Below are 19,666 nucleotides of genomic sequence, written 5' to 3' on the forward strand. Positions count from 1 at the left end.
TTGGCGTACCAATCGCTGAGTTCACCACGGCTGCAGAAACTAACCCATCGACTCCATACTCGGCTCGTGCCTCACCTTCATCACTGTGGTTACTTGTATTCACCGTCCAGCTCAGTCCTTCACTGTTAGCCTCAACATCTTTTGAGAGTAATACCTCCAGCTTGGAATTTTCAGTCGTCACGCTGAGTCTGCTACGACGACAGGACAGACATCCACGCGTCCACACTCGTCCCTCGCGCAGTCGGTCGTCCTATGGCACGCCGGAACAGCTCCCAAGTCATTTCTTGCGGCTGGTTCTTCGAGCGCCGAGTTCGCCGTCACCACATGGTTAATCCCAGCACTTTTAGAGGTCAGGGTGCTCATAGCTGAGTTCACCTCTTCCACAATACTTGGTCTAATGACTCCAGACTTGGCTCGGCTGTCAATAACGGGTTGGCCGTCACGTAGGACTAGTTCCGAGCGTACTTCATGGTCTCCTTCCGGTATAGCTGAGTCTTCAGTCGCCGACACTTCTGCCTTGCCCCCTACTGCACTTGTTCCTTCAACCGCTGAGCTCGTGCTGGCGTCAGAAATGGTGCCATCGTCTTCAAAATTGGACAGATGATAGGAGACATCTTGGTCATCGTGTAGCACCGGCGTACGATCCGCTCAGACGTCTTCCAGCTTGAACGCTGAGTTTATAGCCGGGTCACCCCTCGTCACCCCTGAAGTCGATATGACGTCGGCGTTACCGCGACGCCTCTCGTCTTCGTCGGCTTCTGTATCAGCTTCGATCCTTCTCCAGCGTTCGGAGCATGTTAACTCTGGTTCATTTTCCACTGGAGGGGGTCGTTTTTCCGGAATAGGGTATTTTCGTCTATCCACTGCTGGCGGCTGGTGTGACAACCAGTCCTCGTACAGTCGTTGTTCTTTCTGCAGCAAGTCTTTGTCCATCGCTGACTCAAATGTTAATATCTGCCAGTCACGGTATTTCGCCGAGTTCACGCGGACATATCCCTCATTGGCCAGTACTCCGTGTGGCTGCCATTTTATCACATAAAAGTGAGGTGGGCACCAGACTGACGTCGGTCGTACGTTCGTAATCAGGACATGGGTTGGTCTTCCTCGGCGATTAAAACAACCGTTGGAATCCAACCCTTCGTCCGTCGCACCCACAAGTCATGCGTCGACTCACTGGGTTGCCGCCTGGGCAATTTGAGCTCAGCGGTCATTCGGCTTTCGATTGTTAACCCGTCTGGTGGCCCACATGGGACATTTGGTCCGAACTCGGTCTTGGTCGGCGCATTACTTGATCGGATGAGTGGGATCACCATCTCATCGGGTAACTTGACCGCCGAGTTGTACAGATCCAGACGGATCCCAGCTGGGATCATGAAGTCAGTGCCGAGAATCAAAGCGACTCCGGCATGATGAGGCATTAATCCATACTTCAAACTCGTATGCCACTTCCCAGCCGAGTGTCACCTTCACAACTGCTCGTGACGTCGTCACCATTCTGTCTTTACTTATTCCTTGTATGTCGATTCGCTTATCTCGGCTGGCCACTCTCTTGAGACGCAGTTTCCTCGCGAAGTACTCACTAATCGCCGAGACATTTGCTCCGGTGTCCAAGAATATCTTGGTCCTTCGGTCGTTCACTGCACCCAATACGAGAGCTCTCATTCTAACTCGGCGATCAAACGTTTGTGCTGACCACCATCCCAGCCGTTCTGCCGGAAGCAGCTTCATGATTCTGGTACGATGCACAGCCTGGGCTGACTGCCGAGTTACACTTGCAATCGCTCGGTGGTTATCATCTAACTCACCGAGCTCACGTTCAATTCCGTTGATTTCACACATCCAATTGCCATCCCCGCTTCTTCCCTCGGGCCGTCCTGCTTCGCCTACGAAGGCAAACAAGAAGTTCGCCTCAACTGCAGGTTCAGCTGACTGTGGCAGCCCGGCATATTCCAACCCAGAAAGTGTTGGCGGGCCGCCGAGTTTAAATCACTCGGCGTGTATAGGTTTTGCAGGTCTTCTGGCACTTGCGACTTGTCGACATAGTTTTTCACGAACGCAGCCAGCTTCTCGTATTGATGAAACAGCTCGCACTGGCCGCCTTCATGGACTTGTCTGCAGAATTTGCAGCGTCGTCGACAGTAGTGAGCCGAGTGCCCCGTTCTTCCACAAGCTGCACAAGGTCCACGCTGAGTGTTGTCGCGTGATCCATCTCCACGGCTCGACTGTTCTCGCTGGTTGTACGGTCGCGGAGGTCGGGTCGCTGAGCTCCCCCAACTTCGATTCGAGCCATTCTGATCTCCCGCCGAGTTCTCTCGGTGGTCCGGTGTATTTCCCTTATCATTGGTAACGCCGGCCGTCTATGTAGTCGTCGTCTTCCGCTGAGTCGTAACCTCCGGACTGGTCCTCATCATCCCATTCGTCTTCGGAGTTGTACGGACTTTGCGGGTTCTGATCGAGGAGTTCCTCCCCGTCAGAGGCAGCGCCAACGACAGTGACTCGGCGGTCGCGGGTTTCTTCCTTGCGACTGCGCTTCTCATCTCGACGTCCATCTCGGCGTTCATCTCGGCGGATTTGATCATTCCGCTTGTCGTCTCGGCCTCGTGCGATCACGAGTCGGTCGCGTTGCTTCTTGCGCTTTTCGCTGAGGATCCGACGATTGATTATCTGCTCCACATTACTGATGTCTTCCAACTGTAAGGGGTACATCAAATTTATCACATCGTCATCACCACAATGCAGCAAGAAGTGCTCGACATGGTCAGCTGCGTCGGCGCCACATTTCTCGTACTGGATCGTGGCTGTTCGAGCATACCCATTGAGTCGGATCAGGAAGTCGCAGATCGGCTCGTTGACCTTACATCTCGCCGAGTAGTAGCGAGTGCGGGCAGATTGGTCAAACAGTGAGCAATAATAGTCCAAGAACGCCTCGCTGAGTAGTTTCCAACGTCGCTGAGTCTTTTTCGGCAGCTGCCTATACTAACTCTTCGCCGCGCGTCCTAAGCATAGCGAGAAGGGTTCACACCAGGCACTTTGGGGCATCCTGGTGCTCTTCATCTCGTAGATGAAACGCTTGAGCCACTGGAGCGATGCGTCAGAACGGTAGCACTCTCGATGTTGGCTGCACGCACCGGTTGCGTTAACTCGGGACCCAACATCGGCCACTTCGCCTGCGCCGTCGCCACAGGCGCGAACATTATCATCCATTTCGATCTCGTTCTCATCTCCTCGCCGAGTCGAGCCAACACTTTATTGGCGCTCGGCGTGTCGGCGTTCCTCGTCGCTTTCGGGATAAGGGGCGGACGGTCCCCTTGAGCAACGCCATGTTTTTCTTCATCTTCTTCATCGTCCGCACCTTCGTCGAGCTCGGCGGATAAGTTGCGCTCGACAGGACGTGGGGCTCCCATGCGCTCCACCTGCAGCGTCAACTCTTCCACCTCGCCAAGTAGCTCGGCGGTAGTCTTCGTTTCTCCGAGCTCAGCGGTCTCGGCCTTCTCTTCATACTCTCCTTCACTTGCATCTCCGTTCTCGCTCTCCTGGTCTTGGCCATCCTCGTCGAACTGGACGGTTCGTCCCACCTCCATCGTCATGGCGATGAGTCGTTGATCCGCCGGGTCCGACCCCGCGAGAAGCGATCCTCCAGCCGTCGCTGGGCTTCCGTCGCTCGGAGTTGCTGATCCCTTGACCATCTTCACTCTTCGCTTTCTCTTCTCTTCCTCTTAACTTGGTTAGCTGGCACCTATAACAACAAGCACACACTCCTGTTCCCGGGTCGCGGCACCAGTTGTGGTGTAGTAGAACACACAAATACCGTCAGATGTGGATTCCTTACACAAACCACAACGAATCGCCGACTTTGGTCGGCGGTTGTATGGCCTGCGCAGAGGGTGGTCCCCTCGCGGTCCGGCCCTTCCGGGACAGACGAGTGGCTCGCTTCCACTCGGTTCCGACAAACCAAGTCAGGTCACTTCCGAGGTTCCGCCGAGTTTGGTTCGGCTGAGCTCGTTCACAACCCTGTGCCCTCCACCAAAGGATGGACGACGGCGCGCGAGCGCTTTTACAGGTCACCGAGCACAGAGGCTGCTCAGCTAGAAGTGTTACGGCACCCGGGCTATCCGACGTACCGGCCCGCTGAGTATGCGGGACTTTCTTTCGCGCGTAGCGAGACTTTGTTCTACCCGGACCGACCTAATCTCTTGGCGCTACCAGTCAATACCCTACAAGCTATGCCTCTCGAGTATCGACGGCAGGCATAATCCAGCCCTATGCAGGGACCTACCGGAAAAGTGTACACGTGTCTTGGACTAGGAAAATTCTGCTCTGTTATCTTCTGGGAGCCTTTTCAGCTCCCCTATTGAATCCTATGCTTCTTTTACAAATATCTAGTGAAATGTAGTCGTTTCGGATCTCTACCGACCCTTCAGCTGGGTTCAGGCGACCGTTGAGCTCGGCGGCTATCCGGATAGCATCATCCGGACAGATCGCCGAGTACTTACCGTAATCCTTTGTTCCTAAGCTCTGGGTTATCAGACCGAGCCGATTCTTAATTTAAAGTAGGTTGGCGTATGGTGGAATCTGGAAATCCCTACACCACACTCGGTGATCCACCCGCAGTTGCAGGCTCGCGACCTCTCGCTCCAACAGGTCCAGGCGGCTCGCAAGACGAGCGAGCTCGCCCTGATTCCCGGCCTGGGCGGCAGCATCACCGCCAGTCCCAAGGCCAAGTGCAATCTCAAGCACGAGGACACGTTGACAAAGGCGGTCAACCTCAGGGCCCTGTGTCGGACCCGCAGTCGGAGCACTCGGACGAGAGTGGCGTTCGGGAGGCGCCGAGTACTCGTACTCGTACGAGGGCACCTTCGCCCCTGCTTGACCGGAATGGAGAAGTCCACTTCCACGTGGAGCGGATCATCCAGGAACAACGGCGTCGCGGTAAGCGACAGTTCCTCGTGAAGTGGAGAAGTTATGCCCACTCCGAGAACTCGTGGGAGCCGATTGAACGGCTCCTGATTGACTACTCGAAGGCTGTCGCAATCTGGGAACAGAAGCGGCGGCAGCTTCATAAGTAGTCGGGGGCTTCTTGCCCGAACGAGGTATGGACGTTGAATACACTCCGTACCCGCGCTCATCGTGAGCGCTGGAAGCCGCACGCTTCAGGATGTCCCTTGGCAGCATGCGCTTGCTGACCAAGTGGGCAAACCGAACACGAAGATCACGCTGGTCCAGGATGCAGGACAGCAGCTGATCTTCATGGAGTTCCCGTAACTCCGTGGGTGAGTACATAAGAGACTCCACCCATGCCCAGAACATGTCCTCACAAGAACTCCAAGTGGGACAGCTCTCGGGCATAACCCAGGGGGATCCCCAAAGAGGATAGAGACCACTTCGGGTCTCGGGCTTCTTACGACAAGTCGTGAAGTCTTTAAGGGGATGCGGTGTGGTGCGAGAAGCACACACCGAGCAGCCTCCAAGTTGTCAACGAACAACTGTTCCTTCTGAACAAGGGCGCGTTCGTAAATGCCCCTAGAAGTGTGGCCGCCCACAAGGCCACGAGGAGCGACGAGAAGCTCTAAGAAGAGGTCAGCCCCAGAGCTCTCCTCGGGAGGCCAATACCCTTTTGAGTTGATGGCAGCTCCCTGGCTGACGGGTGCCACCACCGAACCCCCACGCACACGCTGGGCAGCTTGGAAATCCTGCTGCTGCTGGTCGAGGTGATTCGTGACCTCCCGGGGCTCAGAGATAGCACCCTCCTCCTCCTCCTCTTCTTCCTCCTTCTCCTCCTCTTCATCCGAGGAGTCGAAGATGCCCCGATGGGAGAGCCGCGTCTCCTTCTCCTCGCGGAGTGGAGACTTAGAGGCTGTACGCTTCTTTGAGGGCTTGGCACCTTCGGCTTTAGAGGCCTTAGCACGCGGAAGACCCTCGACAAGCGAGAGACGTTTGTGAGGATTCTCTTCCTCGCCACCAGCTTTGGGAGTGCCCTTAGCCTTGACGGCCGGACTCTCAGAGCGCACAGACGTCCTGGGACTGTGATCACCTTGATCACTAGCGAGCGACTGCACGCTGTCGTCCTTGTGCTCGCTGGGCACTGGGCTGTGCCCTCCCGCAGAGCCCGCAGGAGCATCGTGCGTGCTCTCGGACTCGGCTTCGTCCTCACTACCAGAGTCGAACACACGTTCTACGAACCGAGGGTTCGGACGATTGTCTAGAGAGACCGAGGGCGACGGGCTGCGGCGCTTGCTGGTTCCCTTGCCCACAACCTTGTCGCCCGATGAGCTGATCGCCTCGGAGGCCACCTGAATAGCCTCCTTAAGTGCCGAGCCTTTGTCGTGAGGTTTAGTGCTCTTGGCTTGCGCCTTCCCGGCAGCAGCCTTGGAGCGTGTCTTTGCACCGCTCTTTGCAGTGCCACGAGGCATGGTAAACGGTCGAAGTGGAGACCTAGAAGAAGAGCGCACAGACTGCTGCTCGAGGCTCTAACTGTGAAGTGAGCCTCCGCCGCGCTCGCGCGGCCAAGTCGATGGTTTTCGACTTTGAGAATGAAAGTTTGTGACGAACACCTCTTCATTCTGATTGGTCGGTAAACGAACCTAAGTGGGGGAGGATGTAACGGGGTACGTAGCCCTAAGTGTACCCTGGTCACATGAAGTGTGACACGTCATACGTCGGGATATTTGGTACAAAGTACCAAGGTCGTTCAAAGCCAACCATTGGTTAACGACATTGCATTTCTATAGGTGACTTATAGTTTGTATAAAACCCAAGCTTTATCTACCTACAAATATACTCAGTTTACATTCTACTCACTTCGCTCTCTTTTGAATAAAGAGGGGACCTGTGAACTGCCGTTCACTGAGAATTTGTATACTCTCAGAAGCTAACTTCCTCTAGCGCAAGGTGCTGTGTGACCCCGTCACAAGACTTGTAGTTGGTTGCTGGGTAGAAGGTAAGATTGAGTATAAGAAAGTTAGCTAGAGCGTGAGCTCCACACGTACAAGGGTTATCCGTCTGGAGTCTCCCTGTGGAGAGATATCGAGCAACGGTAGTGGGTTCAGCTCACTTGTTGCCTTTCCTTCGTCCGGACAGAGTAAACGTACGCAATAAAACATCTCAGTGTGCATGTGTAGATATCAAGCTGCCGCTGGCTTTAAATCACTACAGAGTAATGCTTGTTATGCGCATTGCAACATTCCCCCTCAACTGGACAGAGTAAACGTACGCAATAAAACATCTCAGTGTGCATGTGTAGATATCAAGCTGCCGCTGGCTTTAAATCACTACAGAGTAATGCTTGTTATGCGCATTGCAACATTCCCCCTCAACTGGACAGAGTAAACGTACGCAATAAAACATCTCAGTGTGCATGTGTAGATATCAAGCTGCCGCTGGCTTTAAATCACTGTAGAGTAATACTTGTGATGCGCATTGCAACACCGATAGCTCTCCATCAAGAGCTACAGCAGGAGGTGGTCCGTACATGTCTACAGTACTTAGGTAATACAACACAACAAAAAAGTCGCTCGTTACCGGGCGTTCTTCAGTCTTGTATCCATACGGAAGAATTATATGATGACGCGAGAGCACTGTACTTCGAAGTTTAACATTTCACGAAAAATAATTGCTACGCTGTATCAAATAAAAGAGTAAAGTTGGCATCGACAAATGCGTAAAAAAAAATGTTAATGTGCCACCAAAATACCACTTTTGATTCAACTTCATGGCAGTCACACAATATTAAGTACTTGTCGGTAAATCACACAGGGCGTACATAACGACTCGCTATCGTAATAATCGTGTCAATCGCTCTAATGGCGACTGCGAGAGACCGCTCGACCGATCGCCACGCGCGCCGGTCCCATCGCTCGCGAAGCCGCTCACCGTCAGCTTCACGTTCTCATCGCTCCTCGTACCGTCGCTCCTCCAAGCGGCGCAGTGCGAGTCGCAGCCGCAGCCGAGAACGGTCCCGCCGTTCCCGTCACCGCCACCACAGTCGTCGGCGCCACCGATCGCGCTCTCGCTCACACTCCAGGGAGCGCCACAAAAGACGTCGCCGCGAAAGTGGTGACAAGAAAGTCTGTCGTCGGTCGCACTCCAAATCTAGGTCGAGGTCGGTGCCTAGAGCTGAGAAGAAGGCACAGAACGACCAGGAGCCCGTAACGTCGTCTTCGACCTCTTTCTCGCGGGATTTTCAGGCTGGGAAGGCAGCAGCTGCTGCAAACGAGAGTCAGGTCGAGAAAGCTAAAGATGTCGTCGAGGTGGACGTCTCAGAGGCTCAGAAAAAAGAGGTCCAACTGACTCAGACGATGTCAAAGGTCGCAGTCCAGGAGCGTATGAACGAGGGAGCTGCAGCCGACAAGGAGAGGCTACCGAATAGCATTGTCAGTGAAGAGTCCGCGGACAAGCAAGAGCCAGCAGCAGCCAAGCCAGCACTCGATGTCAGCTCCATCAAAGCGGATATCCTCAAGGCTCTCGCAGACGCGAGAAGTACCATCGCTGTGATCAAGAAGAGCGGAGCCAGCACTTCTGTTGCCACAAGTCCAACGCCAGCATCAGCTCCAGTGACTGCGGAGAGGGACGAGCGGAAAGAAATCGTAGAATCGCCCCTGAAACAGCAGCAAGAAGTGGTGCAGTCGCCACCGAAGCCATCCCCGTCCCCTCAGCCGACTGTAAACGTCGCCGACGAGTTCGACATGTTCTCGATGGCAGCGCTGGACGACCATAACGACGCCATGAACGGTAGTACAGGCGTCGCTGCAGTGACAGTGGACGAAGTGGCTCTTCAGTCCAATTGCGACGACGCCGAAGGGTATTATTCCACTACGATTGGCGAGGTGCTGAACGGCAAGTACCGTGTGCTGGGGGCGGTGGGGAAGGGCGTCTTCTCCACGGTCCTTCGCTGTCAGTGCGTCACCCCGTTAGAGACCGAGAGCGGTGGCTCCCTCAGCGTTGTGGCCGTCAAACTCATCCGGAACAACGACGTCATGCGTGACGCGGCGCAAACGGAGCTCAAGCTTCTCAAGGAACTGGGCGAGCGGGATCCACGTGACAAGAAACATTGCATTCGACTCCTGGACTCGTTTACACATCGCAGCCACGTCGCCTTGGTGTTTGAGCCCATGCAGATGAACGTGCGTGAAGCCATGAAGAAGTTTGGAGGCAAAGGAGGCATCTCGATCCAAGCTGTGCGGGTGTTTAGCAAGCATCTGCTCCTCGCGCTTAGTCATCTGGAAGCCAGCGGTGTTATCCATGCTGGTACGGACGAATGAGAGGGTTAAAGTTTGCTGTACAGGTTAAATGCTAACTAACGCTGTGATGTAACTGCTGGATACGAACAGATATCAAACCGGATAACATGCTGCTCGACGAGAAGCAAACGACCATCAAGCTGTGCGACTTTGGCTCGGCATTCAAAGCGGACAAGGGCAAGCAGGACCCGACGCCGTACCTCGTCAGTCGGTTCTACCGAGCTCCCGAGGTCGTGCTGGGCCTTGCGTACGACAAAGCGGTAGATATGTGGTCTGTCGGTTGTTGTTTGTACGAGATGTTCACTGGCAGAGTTATGTTTCCAGGGAGCACGAATAACGAGATGCTCAAATTCTTTATGGAGCTCAAGGGCAAGATCCCCAACAAGCTGATAAAGAAGCATCGCCAGGCTTATCTCGACCAATTCGAGATGGAACCGCACTTTACCGAAGACCTCAAGTTCTGCAGCCGGGAAAGCGACCGTGTCACGGGTAACGTGGATTTTGATGCAGTTTGAAGCTGCAGATCGCAGGTTTAGTGGAGGCTAATGCTGTGTTTACAATACTGTGGTTGTGTGCACCAGGTAAGCCCATCTTGCGCTTGATGGACACCATCAAGTCCAAGAACGATCTAGCTGGCAGTCTGATGGCAGCGAAGAGCGCTACAGATGACCGGAAGCAGGTGCTGGAGCTCCGTAGTCTACTGGATCGGATGTTCACACTCGACCCGTCGAAGCGCATTTCCGTGAGAGACGCGCTGGCACACCCGTTCGTGAAAAGCTCGTAAAAAGGACAACGAGAGCTCGATCCAGTGAACATCTGCCCAGCGCCTTGGATCTAATCCACACGGACCGGTTTCCCTATGGTCTTCACGTTATGGTAAAGCTGAGTGGCTTCTATTTGTTGGCCGAAATGTGCTTCTCACGCTTGTTCCGTTTTACTTACTGCAACATGACCGATTGATTTGAAGCTGAAAACTTTTGCTTACTTTTAGAAGTTTAAAGTGAGTGTGGCATGTGCTTGCCATGGTCGGACTTCTATTACGTCTCCTCTTGTCGGAGACTACCGCTTGCTTTTTTCTACTGAAGATCGTTCTGACGTGTACAGCTTAAAGTGTAAGCTTAGTAACATGTAGTTACTCCGCGCTGAGGCAGGAAGAAAGCTGGCATTCTGAAACTGAGACACCAGAAAGGCAAGTTCGTCGAGTAAAGTGTAGCTTAAGAACTAGTTAAGACGTAGGACTATCCAAACAATTGTGTTACACTACCTCTGGTCCGAAATGATGGATAGTTTTACTTAAAGAGAGTGATTCATTTGCCCGAATGAAAATCTGCCAAATCTGAGTCGAGTCGACCCTAAACCTCCTCAGATAAATACCCCTTTCCGGACAAAGTATACCGTATAGTAAAGGGGGGCGACCACACATTTTTCCCGCCTCGGGGTCTGAATACTGCTGGACGATCGCCACGAATCTGCGCGTGCTGCCGAGCGTGGGTCAGCCACAGGGCAAGAATCGATCGGCGCAAACGTTGTAGATGGAGCTAAGGGCGCGGACGTCTCAAAAACGTCGTGGATCAGGGTCACGAAGCGATGATGACGCATCCAACGTCTCGGTCGAGTCCAGCGAAGAGGAATTGGTCGACGAATCGCTCCCGATGGAATCTGGCGACAACAGCAGCCGCTCCAGCGACTGGACCAACACCGACGACTCTGAGTCTATCAATGTAACGCTGGCTGTGCCCGACAAGCACCACTTCACATCGTGGGACGCTTTCCACTCGTATTTAGACCGGTATTTTGCCGCATCTTACCAGGTAAAGTGGATTTACACTGCAATAGGCTTCTTTGCTGATCCCATTGTGTGCTATGAAGGTCTTCCGTGTTCGTACAAACACGACCGTTGAGCGTCGTAACACAGACATCCGAAACAAGAACTCTAAAGCACCTGAAATCCTGTCCGAATGGAAATACTACGCGAAGACGTTAGTCTGTACTTGAGTCGGCAAGTACAAGTCGAAGGGAAACAGCAAGCGCCCACGTCAAGAGACCCGGTTATCGGACTGCAAAGCCCAGGTAAGATACGGCTTCAAGTTTTACTTCTGCTCGGGTTCGTTCGGGTTTGTTCGGGCATTGCGGGTACTATTGTCTCAATTATCGGTACTAACGTTAATAAATTTGGCATAGATCAACGCCTGCGCTCGACTAGTTGACAAAGCCAAGCACGCGTTTGCAGTTTGTATCACAAAGTGTAACCCCGTACACAATCATGTCGTCAACCGCCAAACCTTCTATCGCTTTTCCTCGATCCACAAGGTGCTAGATGATGGCGTCGTTGAGTCGGTGGATATGCTCCGCAAGGCGGGTGCAAAACACAAGAATATTATGAAGTTCATCATCGAGAAAACGGACGCCAACCCGTCTATTCAGGACGTGCGTAACATGGTTCGAAGCCTCAAGCAGAGCGAAAACGTGCGTGGTTCGCGTAACAGTGCCAAACGGTTGAAAACATGGATGCAAGAATTCTGTGAAGCACCAGGAAATATTGGACGTATATTTGTCGAGACCATGCAGACCAAGGTATAGTATTCGTTCAATTTGACTATCGATACCTTAGCTAACGTGCAGTGTTGAATGTAATTAGCGAGTTGCGACCTGCATTACATTGCAAACCCAGCACATGAGGCTGATGTTCGAGCAATTCCCGGAGGTTCTTTTGATCGATGCAACCCACGGCACCAATGCTTCTAAGTACAAGGTATTTTCGCTCATGGCGCACGATGTTTTCGGCCACGGACAGTTTGTTCAGCACGCCCTTCTGCAGAATAAACGTCGTCACACTCTCGTCACTGCAATCGAGGAGTTTAAGCAGAACAATCCGGCATGGACTCGAGTCCAAAGCATACTTATCGACAAAGACTTTACGAAGTTGTCGGTACTCAGGGCAGCGTTTCCGGATGCCTCTATACTGCTCTGTCAGTTTCACGTGTTGAAGTACCTGAGAGAGGCTGTGGCATCTTCGGACTATGGTTTCACCTCATGGCAAAAGGACCAGCTACGCAGCACATTCAATTTGCTCGTGTATGCTCCTACTGAGGCAGCCTATTTGAAGCATCGTCGCTACCTCCGCCACCTTGTGACATTTGGCGTTGCTTCGGGCAGTTCGAGCTTACTCGGGCAGGCTGTGGCTGATTCGGGCTCGGTTGGGCACTTAATGTTGGATTCGAGCTCAGTCGGGCACTCAGCGGGTGATTCGGGTCCAATTGGGTTTCGCGTTGGTGATGCGGACTTAGTTCAGACTCAAGCCGGCTCGGATGCTCACAATGAAGCCGAAGAGGAATGCGACCCCAATCTGCATGCGTTTGAAGCCTACTTTACGAAGAATTGGGATAGCTGCAGAGAGCTATGGTGTGCATACAAGCGTCAAAACACGGTTACAAGCAGTACACGTTTGCCGTCGCCCAAGCTTCGTATCAGTATAATGAGGTATTTCCCGGAGTATACGCTATCCATAGCGAATCAAGGTCGGAAGATGCCCTCGACGAGCCTCGAGTCAGTTACACGGTTCACAAGAATAGTTGGACGTGCTCATGCCTCTTCATGGCGACGCGCTTACTTCCTTGCCGGCATGTGTTCTTCATACGGAAAGACATGAAGATGGAATCTGTAATCCCGACTCAATTGCTAAACGAGCGGTGGCTACTAACTACGGTCCGATCCGCTGTCAACCTGGCTGAACTTCCTCGTGCCAAGTTTGCCATGTATCTGCCCCTGAAGACGCGAGCTCCACATGGGACTCTAACCGAAAATATCGGGAGGCAAACTTGATAGCTAGCTCTATCAGTGACACAATGGCCGGATTCGGGATGAAGGACTACCAGCTTGCAATGAAGTTTCTCCAATCGGTGTCTCGTATCATAAAGCACAAGGAGTCTGAGAGGCTTCTTCAAACCGAAACGGAACGACCTACCATCCTGGTTTCAAAGACCACAGGTGCGGGTGACGATGTGGATGATTGTGGCGACTGTGAGTTTGGTCAAGCTGATATTGAGCATACCGAAGAGAGCTTGCTTGCCGTGGGCGATCATTGCAGTAAGACTAGGACCTCCTGTGTCACAGAGGAGGCCAACACTCACGATCTAGCCGACATATGTCCAACTGTGCCCCAACCAAGACCAACTTTGCCCGAATCAAGACCAACCGTGCCCGAAGCAGGACCGATTGTGCCCGATTTAAGGTTGATCATCCCCGAGCAAGCTGCGAGTGTATCGAAACCGACTGCCCCGAAAACAAGTGCATGTATCCAAGAACCAAGTGAACCGGAGCCACCTACAACCGCGGTTAATATGAGACCAACTGTGCCTGAACCGAGACCGATTGTGCCCGAACATAGCATTTCTGCACTATCAAAACCAGTCAATGAAACACCATCAGTAGCTCAAGCCAGTGAAGGAGATCAACAGGCGACTACATTCAGATTATCTACAGCTGACATTGAAGACAGAGATGTGGAGCTCGAAATTGCGAGTCCAGTGCGTCAACGAGGGAGACCTAAAGTCACGCCAAAAGCAAAGAAAGCAAACCGAAACAGGCTGATTCGGAGTGTAGAGGCAGATTCAACGCTGTTTGACTTGCAAATAAGCTTGCGGTCCGCTCACGAAAGCCTTTCCACGAACGCTACCTATTCATCCTCCGCTAAACTTGCTCGACGACTACAAGTGTATACATTTGGGACTAAGCCTAAACCCCCAGTGGCCCGACAGACGAGCAAACTCCCTGCAGGCAAGACGCTGACAGACTCAAGTTTGCTGACTCGAGTGCTTTCCAAAGACATACTCAGAAAGTGTGTCGCGAAGGTTTCCGCGCTTCAACGCAAAACGTCTGGATTATCGGAGAGAGACGTATCGGTCGAGATTATTAGTCTGGGTGTGTTCTCAACAACGACATTACGAATGATGAAAGGTTGGCATCACGCAATTACAATCTTCGACTCTATTGACAAAACGCTGAACTGGATCAGCCGAATCGACTTCACCCAGCCGCTTAGCCCGGACTACACTATTGAAGCAGACCATGAGATACCAAGCAAGCTTAAGCAGCTACAGATTCGCTCTGACTCGGTACGTCATCTTGTCACTGTACTACCTCGAAATAAGGCTAGTAAGACTAACATTGGAGCACAGATACATCTACTAGACCTTGCTGCCAGAGGGTCACTCGGGGACGAGTGCATGTATGCGGTGATGAACGTGATGTTTGCGTCCACACCAGGGGTGGTCACCATTGATTCGAGCCACGTCGGTGTAGTTGTCAACGGGAAAAACACTACAGACATGGAGGGCCTTGCGTCTCTTTTCGCCGGGGTTTCGGACGAAAAGGTGCTCGTTCCCATCAATTGTAATGGAAATCATTGGTGCGCTATCATAATCGACCTATCGACCGAAAGCATATACACTTACGACCCGATGTCATCATCCTATGCGGCCAGCGTCCGAGCTATCGCGCACAAATTGGTGGGGGTCCTACCGATACCGAAGGATAGGTATCATCACCAGTCGTACGTATCGAGCATTGGTATCCAGACCGACAACTACAATTGTGGCATTTACGTTCTCTTGGCATTCGAAGCCTTTACGGGAGCTTCTGACGTGGGATATGTGAACAAGCAAAGGTTGCAGCTTCTACGATACCGGTACCTCTGTATGTCTGTGTAAGTTTCTTCGGCATAATATGAGACTTTACATTTCTGATGCATTTTACTCTGACACTGCCTGGGATGTCATTGAACTTGGCTACACTTCACTGAGCTATTTATCCAGCTATACATGATTCGCATGTATACATCGAATGCCCCCATTCGGGTAGCTCGGACACATTCGGGCGCACTCGGGTGTGTGCAAATCCTAATGCATGTTGCCATTCGGGTGATATAACGACTGCCTTACTTAAATGTAGTTTTACAAACAAGTTCAGCAATTCTTATCAAAATCTTATTGGTCTAGCAGGAGCGCGTATTCGCCAGCTATTGGCTGGTGGTTTAATTGGCGCTGAAAGCGTACTGGGGGCCGAGCTACATCTATTTGAAAAGACGGTCACCCTCTTCCTCATTTTTCTAGTACCCGCTCAGCTAGCACTACGCGCTATCCGTGCTCCCCGACTTCTCTTTGGCCAACCTGACCGATTGTCATCGCCGTTGCATCATCAACGAGCTTCTAAGACTCAGTATTGACGGAGATCTACCCATGGAGCAAAGGCGGACGTTACCAGAGACTTTAAGCGCAGTCCGTCCACTATAGGCAAAATCTAGACCCGCTATTGCATCAGCGTCACCGCAGGGGTAGAAAGAGGGGAGTGGCAACGTCGCATCAAGGAAACCTCCGATAGAAAGAGGAAGGACAGGTCGAAATGTTTGTCGCGAGTGCACGAACTTCCTATGGGAGACCGCTCGGTTGAATTTTTCATAATATGATTGTATGCTATAGGATGGTACACCATCATTTCGGACCAGAGGTAGTATTAGCTAGGTACAGTACAAATGTCGAGTACCGGTAGGGGACTTTTGCTCCACTGCACATCGATATTCACCCTCCAGAATCGCTGGCTAGTAATCTTGTTTACGAGTCTCTAAAGATTACGATTACACTTTTAAAACCCTTCCACATCGTTTAAAGAAAGACCAGATATACCTGGTCTATTAAAAGCCTCTTCATTCTTCAGCACTAGCAAAAGTTCTATGCCAGCTTTTGATCGTTGAGATTGGTATCGTGCGATTGCATGCAGCTTCATCTCCTTGTCAAGCATTACGCTGCATGAAAAAAAAAGTTATGCCTGAGTGTGCCACACGTTTTCAAATTGACCTGTTTTCCGCTTTCCGTTCATTTCGAGTTTCGCGACCAACACCTCAAGCATCCACGAAATTTCTTGCCATGAAGATCATCTCTGCTGTCGCCGCCTCCTCAATTGCGCTTGGAGCCGTCTCTGCCACTACTGACCATGTCAGCCGAATGCTGGTTCTTGGTGGAGCAGTTGTTCCCAGCGGCACGAAGACGTACACGACCGGAATCCGCCCTACCATTGATGGCGACAATTTTTGCGGAGGATCGCTGATCTCCCCAACGCATGTTCTTACGACGACGGCGTGTCTTCGTGGTATCAAGCCGCCGAATTGGGTGTCTGTGGGCACACACTACCTCAACGGAACGCACGATGGGGAGCAGATCAAAGTGGTGGCGGCCCAAAACCACACAAACTTCAACAGCACCAGCGGCTCTTTCGATGTTGCTTTGCTGACGCTGGAGAAGCCAAGCAGGTTCAAGCCTGTGAAGCTCCCAGCTGCTGATGACTCCGATATCGTTGCGGGTATGTGGTCCAAACTCGTCGGATGGGGCTACACAGGTTACCCCGAGAAAACCAAAGCGTACGAGCTGCAGGGCGTCAGCTTGCAGGTCTGGGACAACGAACAATGCGGACAACTCTATCCTGTGGACGACACGATGGTTTGTGCTGGGGGAGTCAAAGGAAAAGACTCTTGCGACGGCGATACGGGTGGTCCATTGATCAAGGAGCGTGGCCCTGGAGATGAAGATGATATTGTGGTCGGCTTGGTGAGCTGGGGATCCGAATGTGGTGTGGGGTACCCCGGAGTGTATTCACGTGTGTCCAAGGCCTTGGAATGGATCAATTCCATCACCAAGGGAAAGTGAAAGTCGAGGTGACCAAAGCATTGAGACAAATTTCAAAAGCTCTCAGTGAGAACTTCTCACATGTTGAAATCAAGGCCCATTCACCAAAAATAACAAAGACGCGTGTTGTTTTTCAAATTGAATCTCTGTGCCTCACGCTCTGTTAACATTTGATAAAAAGAGCTCGTTTTAGAGATTTTTTGTGCATTGTCAATGACAATTTGTCATTACCCAGTCCATGCCATTCTAGCTCTGGGTCGCGTACGAATAGCACACGTAGAGGAAGACCAGCGTGAAGATCATGCCTCCTATGACAATCCAAAAGTCCACGGTATCTCTCCTCTCGATCACCCGCAGCAAAGAGCTCGACAGTCCTAATCTATTCGCAATATCCAGCAATTTGGTGCGCACATTCTGCACAAACACAAAACCTCATCAATCTCCTACTTCTTCTTCTTCTTCTTCGCAAAACACACTACACACCTTCATGCGACTACGTTGTTCGCCTAGATCCCCCAGAATGGACTGCGACAGACTCGTGAGGTCTGAGACCATCTGGGACGACCGCTGGAGACTCTCCGACTCCTGCGCTGCGTACATGGCTCCATTGCCGCTGTCGAAGCCCTACAGCAACCCACACAGCAGATTAGCAGCCTCTTTTGGCAATAAACCCTTCATGGCCTTCGCACCGCGTTGCGTCTGCTCATGAGACTCTCGCGCTCTCGCGCCTCCACTGCGCGACGGTTAACGCTGTAGATGTGTTGCTCCAGCGTGCTGCCCAGAGCGTGGGTCTCGCTACGCAACTGCTGCAGCCTTTTGGTCCATGTGTCCTTCTCTGCAGGTTTGGAGCTCGTCTGGACGAGCGAGTCCAGTTGCCACAGAATCTGCTCCAATGTACTGAGATTGCCGCGGGCCTCGGCTTGTAACTCAGCGTCCGTCTTGCCGCCTGTACGACCCGAATCCATGTAACTCATCTGCATCTTTAGTTCGAACTGAAGCTTGCGCGCCTGCGGGTACAGCGAGTCCAGCGTCTGGCGGCCCATGCCCGCGTGCATCTCGGCGAGTCCACGCGACCTAAATGACAGTGAGCTGAGCGTAATGTAGTCACTTTATCAACTTGAAGAGGGAAAACTGCACCGTCGTTTATGTTTGTGGTACAAACTGCCGTACCGGTACATGTTTAATACTTTTAGCCACTTTGACGCTACGCCGCACCTCAACACCGTTGCGGGCCGCAACTTGCGGCTACGGCGTTGAGGTATCGGTAGATGCAAAAGGTCGGCTGTAGTGCAATTCGGGAACAGCCAACTCGCCATCTGCAGATAAGTCACACTATTACTAGTACAAGATACAAACAAGCCATGTACATGAAGAGTGCACTACCTATTAATAATATTCAGCTTATCACAAAAGCTGAAAAGGCCACTAGCACTGATTTTCGCTTGGCTGCAGCGAACTGTTGCCGCACATGCAGGCTACAAGTGCAGTGGTCGTCGTTTCATTTTAAGACGACCATCAGCTTGGAGAGGGTCGACTCATCATCCTATTTCACTACAGTATATGCAGGTTTCGAGAGCATTAGCGAGACAAAAATCCATTTCAAAACAGGTAACCTCTTAAACAGGAAAAAATTGTTTTAAACATGGAAGACAAATTGAAGAACAGCTTCTACAGTAGAACGAGTTATTTTTACCCTTAAGCAATGTTGAAGCACTGGGTTGAAAATTTCCGAAGTGGCCACTAAGACGTCATGTAGCCTGCCCGGCCCACTTTACGCAAGAGCGCATCAAATATATGCAGCTTTGGAATTCGACCATATTCGTCCGGAAGGGACATGCTTGGTGTCTGCGTGCGTCCACCATGTCCTCCACTGTCAGCTTCACATGTCAATGTGTTAGTGGCAGCAGGTGGCTGCTGCGACGAAAATGCTAATTGCAGTTTCGCATGAGCCCGCGAAACAAACACAAAACACTAGAAGTGCAGCGGCAAAAAAACGTATCACCCGAACGAAGCTCTATGGTACAGCACGACTCGTGGTCGTGGAAAAATAATGCTGTTTTAGGAGCTCAGCGGGAATAAAATTAACCATTCGCACATGTCGCATTCTTCTTACTAAATCCGATGGCAGGCGTACCCGACTTTGGTCGGTTGTCTCCGATTTTTTTAGTGCGACGCCCTGTCGCCCAATCGGAACGGCCCTTGCTGGCGTTGGGCCTTCGCGAGGTGCTCACCCGTTCAGGAGAAAGGAATAGTCTGGTGCATGTTATGGCTCATTGACCTGAAAGCTTGCACGTCACTTTCATTACGTTTTTCGCTTGGAAAAGGGTCACGAGGGTCGGAGTTCAGTGCGCCGAAGTCCGCCCACTTTTCCGAAAAATCGCACTCAGTTATAGAGGTTGTGAATGAGGTGTCGCCCCTCCGAGGTACCCTCGCCCAGACCCCTTCTTTGCGCAACAAACACCAGAACGCTGTGGTGCGGCAACAGAACGTGACCAATTCGGGCAAGGAATTCTCTGGTGTTCGTTGAGAGATCTCTTTCACGGCCACCATAAATTTTGGCAGGTCACGGGTCACCGGCGCTAGAAGCCGACAGAAGCGAATTTGCGGCGGCCAGAGCAACAACCAACCAGCCAGGGCCCGTGAGTGCGTTTTTAATGTTAGGCAACTGCCCGACCTGCTCATAAAGGAAGGGGCTTCAACTTACGACTTCAGTCTAACGAAATCTGTTGTATCGTGTCTTGGGGAAACCCCAGA

The 19,666-nt window shown here is 52.0% G+C and overlaps 3 protein-coding genes across 3 annotated transcripts; 2 read left to right on the top strand and 1 right to left on the bottom strand.

Annotated features, from left to right (window-relative positions):
* Positions 1 to 7,799: 7,799 nt before the first annotated feature.
* Positions 7,800 to 10,210, top strand: PITG_13669 (serine/threonine protein kinase; the record flags this gene model as incomplete). Its single annotated transcript, XM_002899805.1, has 3 exons — positions 7,800 to 9,243; positions 9,327 to 9,725; positions 9,818 to 10,210. 3 exons carry the CDS (start codon positions 7,800 to 7,802, stop codon positions 10,018 to 10,020), a joined length of 2,046 nt encoding a protein of 681 aa, XP_002899851.1.
* A 5,943-nt stretch (positions 10,211 to 16,153) lies between these two features.
* PITG_13671 (glucanase inhibitor protein 3) lies at positions 16,154 to 16,992 on the top strand (the record flags this gene model as incomplete). The annotated part of the gene is made up of 1 exon (XM_002899806.1): positions 16,154 to 16,992. The coding sequence occupies one exon, from the start codon at positions 16,157 to 16,159 to the stop codon at positions 16,931 to 16,933; it is 777 nt and encodes a 258-aa protein (XP_002899852.1).
* Positions 16,993 to 17,031: 39 nt separating this feature from the next.
* On the bottom strand, positions 17,032 to 18,090 carry PITG_13672 (uncharacterized protein; the record flags this gene model as incomplete). The annotated part of the gene is made up of 3 exons (XM_002899807.1): positions 17,032 to 17,536; positions 17,602 to 17,986; positions 18,083 to 18,090. 3 exons carry the CDS (start codon positions 18,088 to 18,090, stop codon positions 17,348 to 17,350), a joined length of 582 nt encoding a protein of 193 aa, XP_002899853.1.
* Between the last annotated feature and the right edge of the window lie 1,576 nt (positions 18,091 to 19,666).

This window comes from Phytophthora infestans, genomic scaffold (genome assembly GCF_000142945.1).
Source record: "Phytophthora infestans T30-4 supercont1.29 genomic scaffold, whole genome shotgun sequence".
NCBI lineage: Eukaryota > Oomycota > Peronosporomycetes > Peronosporales > Peronosporaceae > Phytophthora > Phytophthora infestans.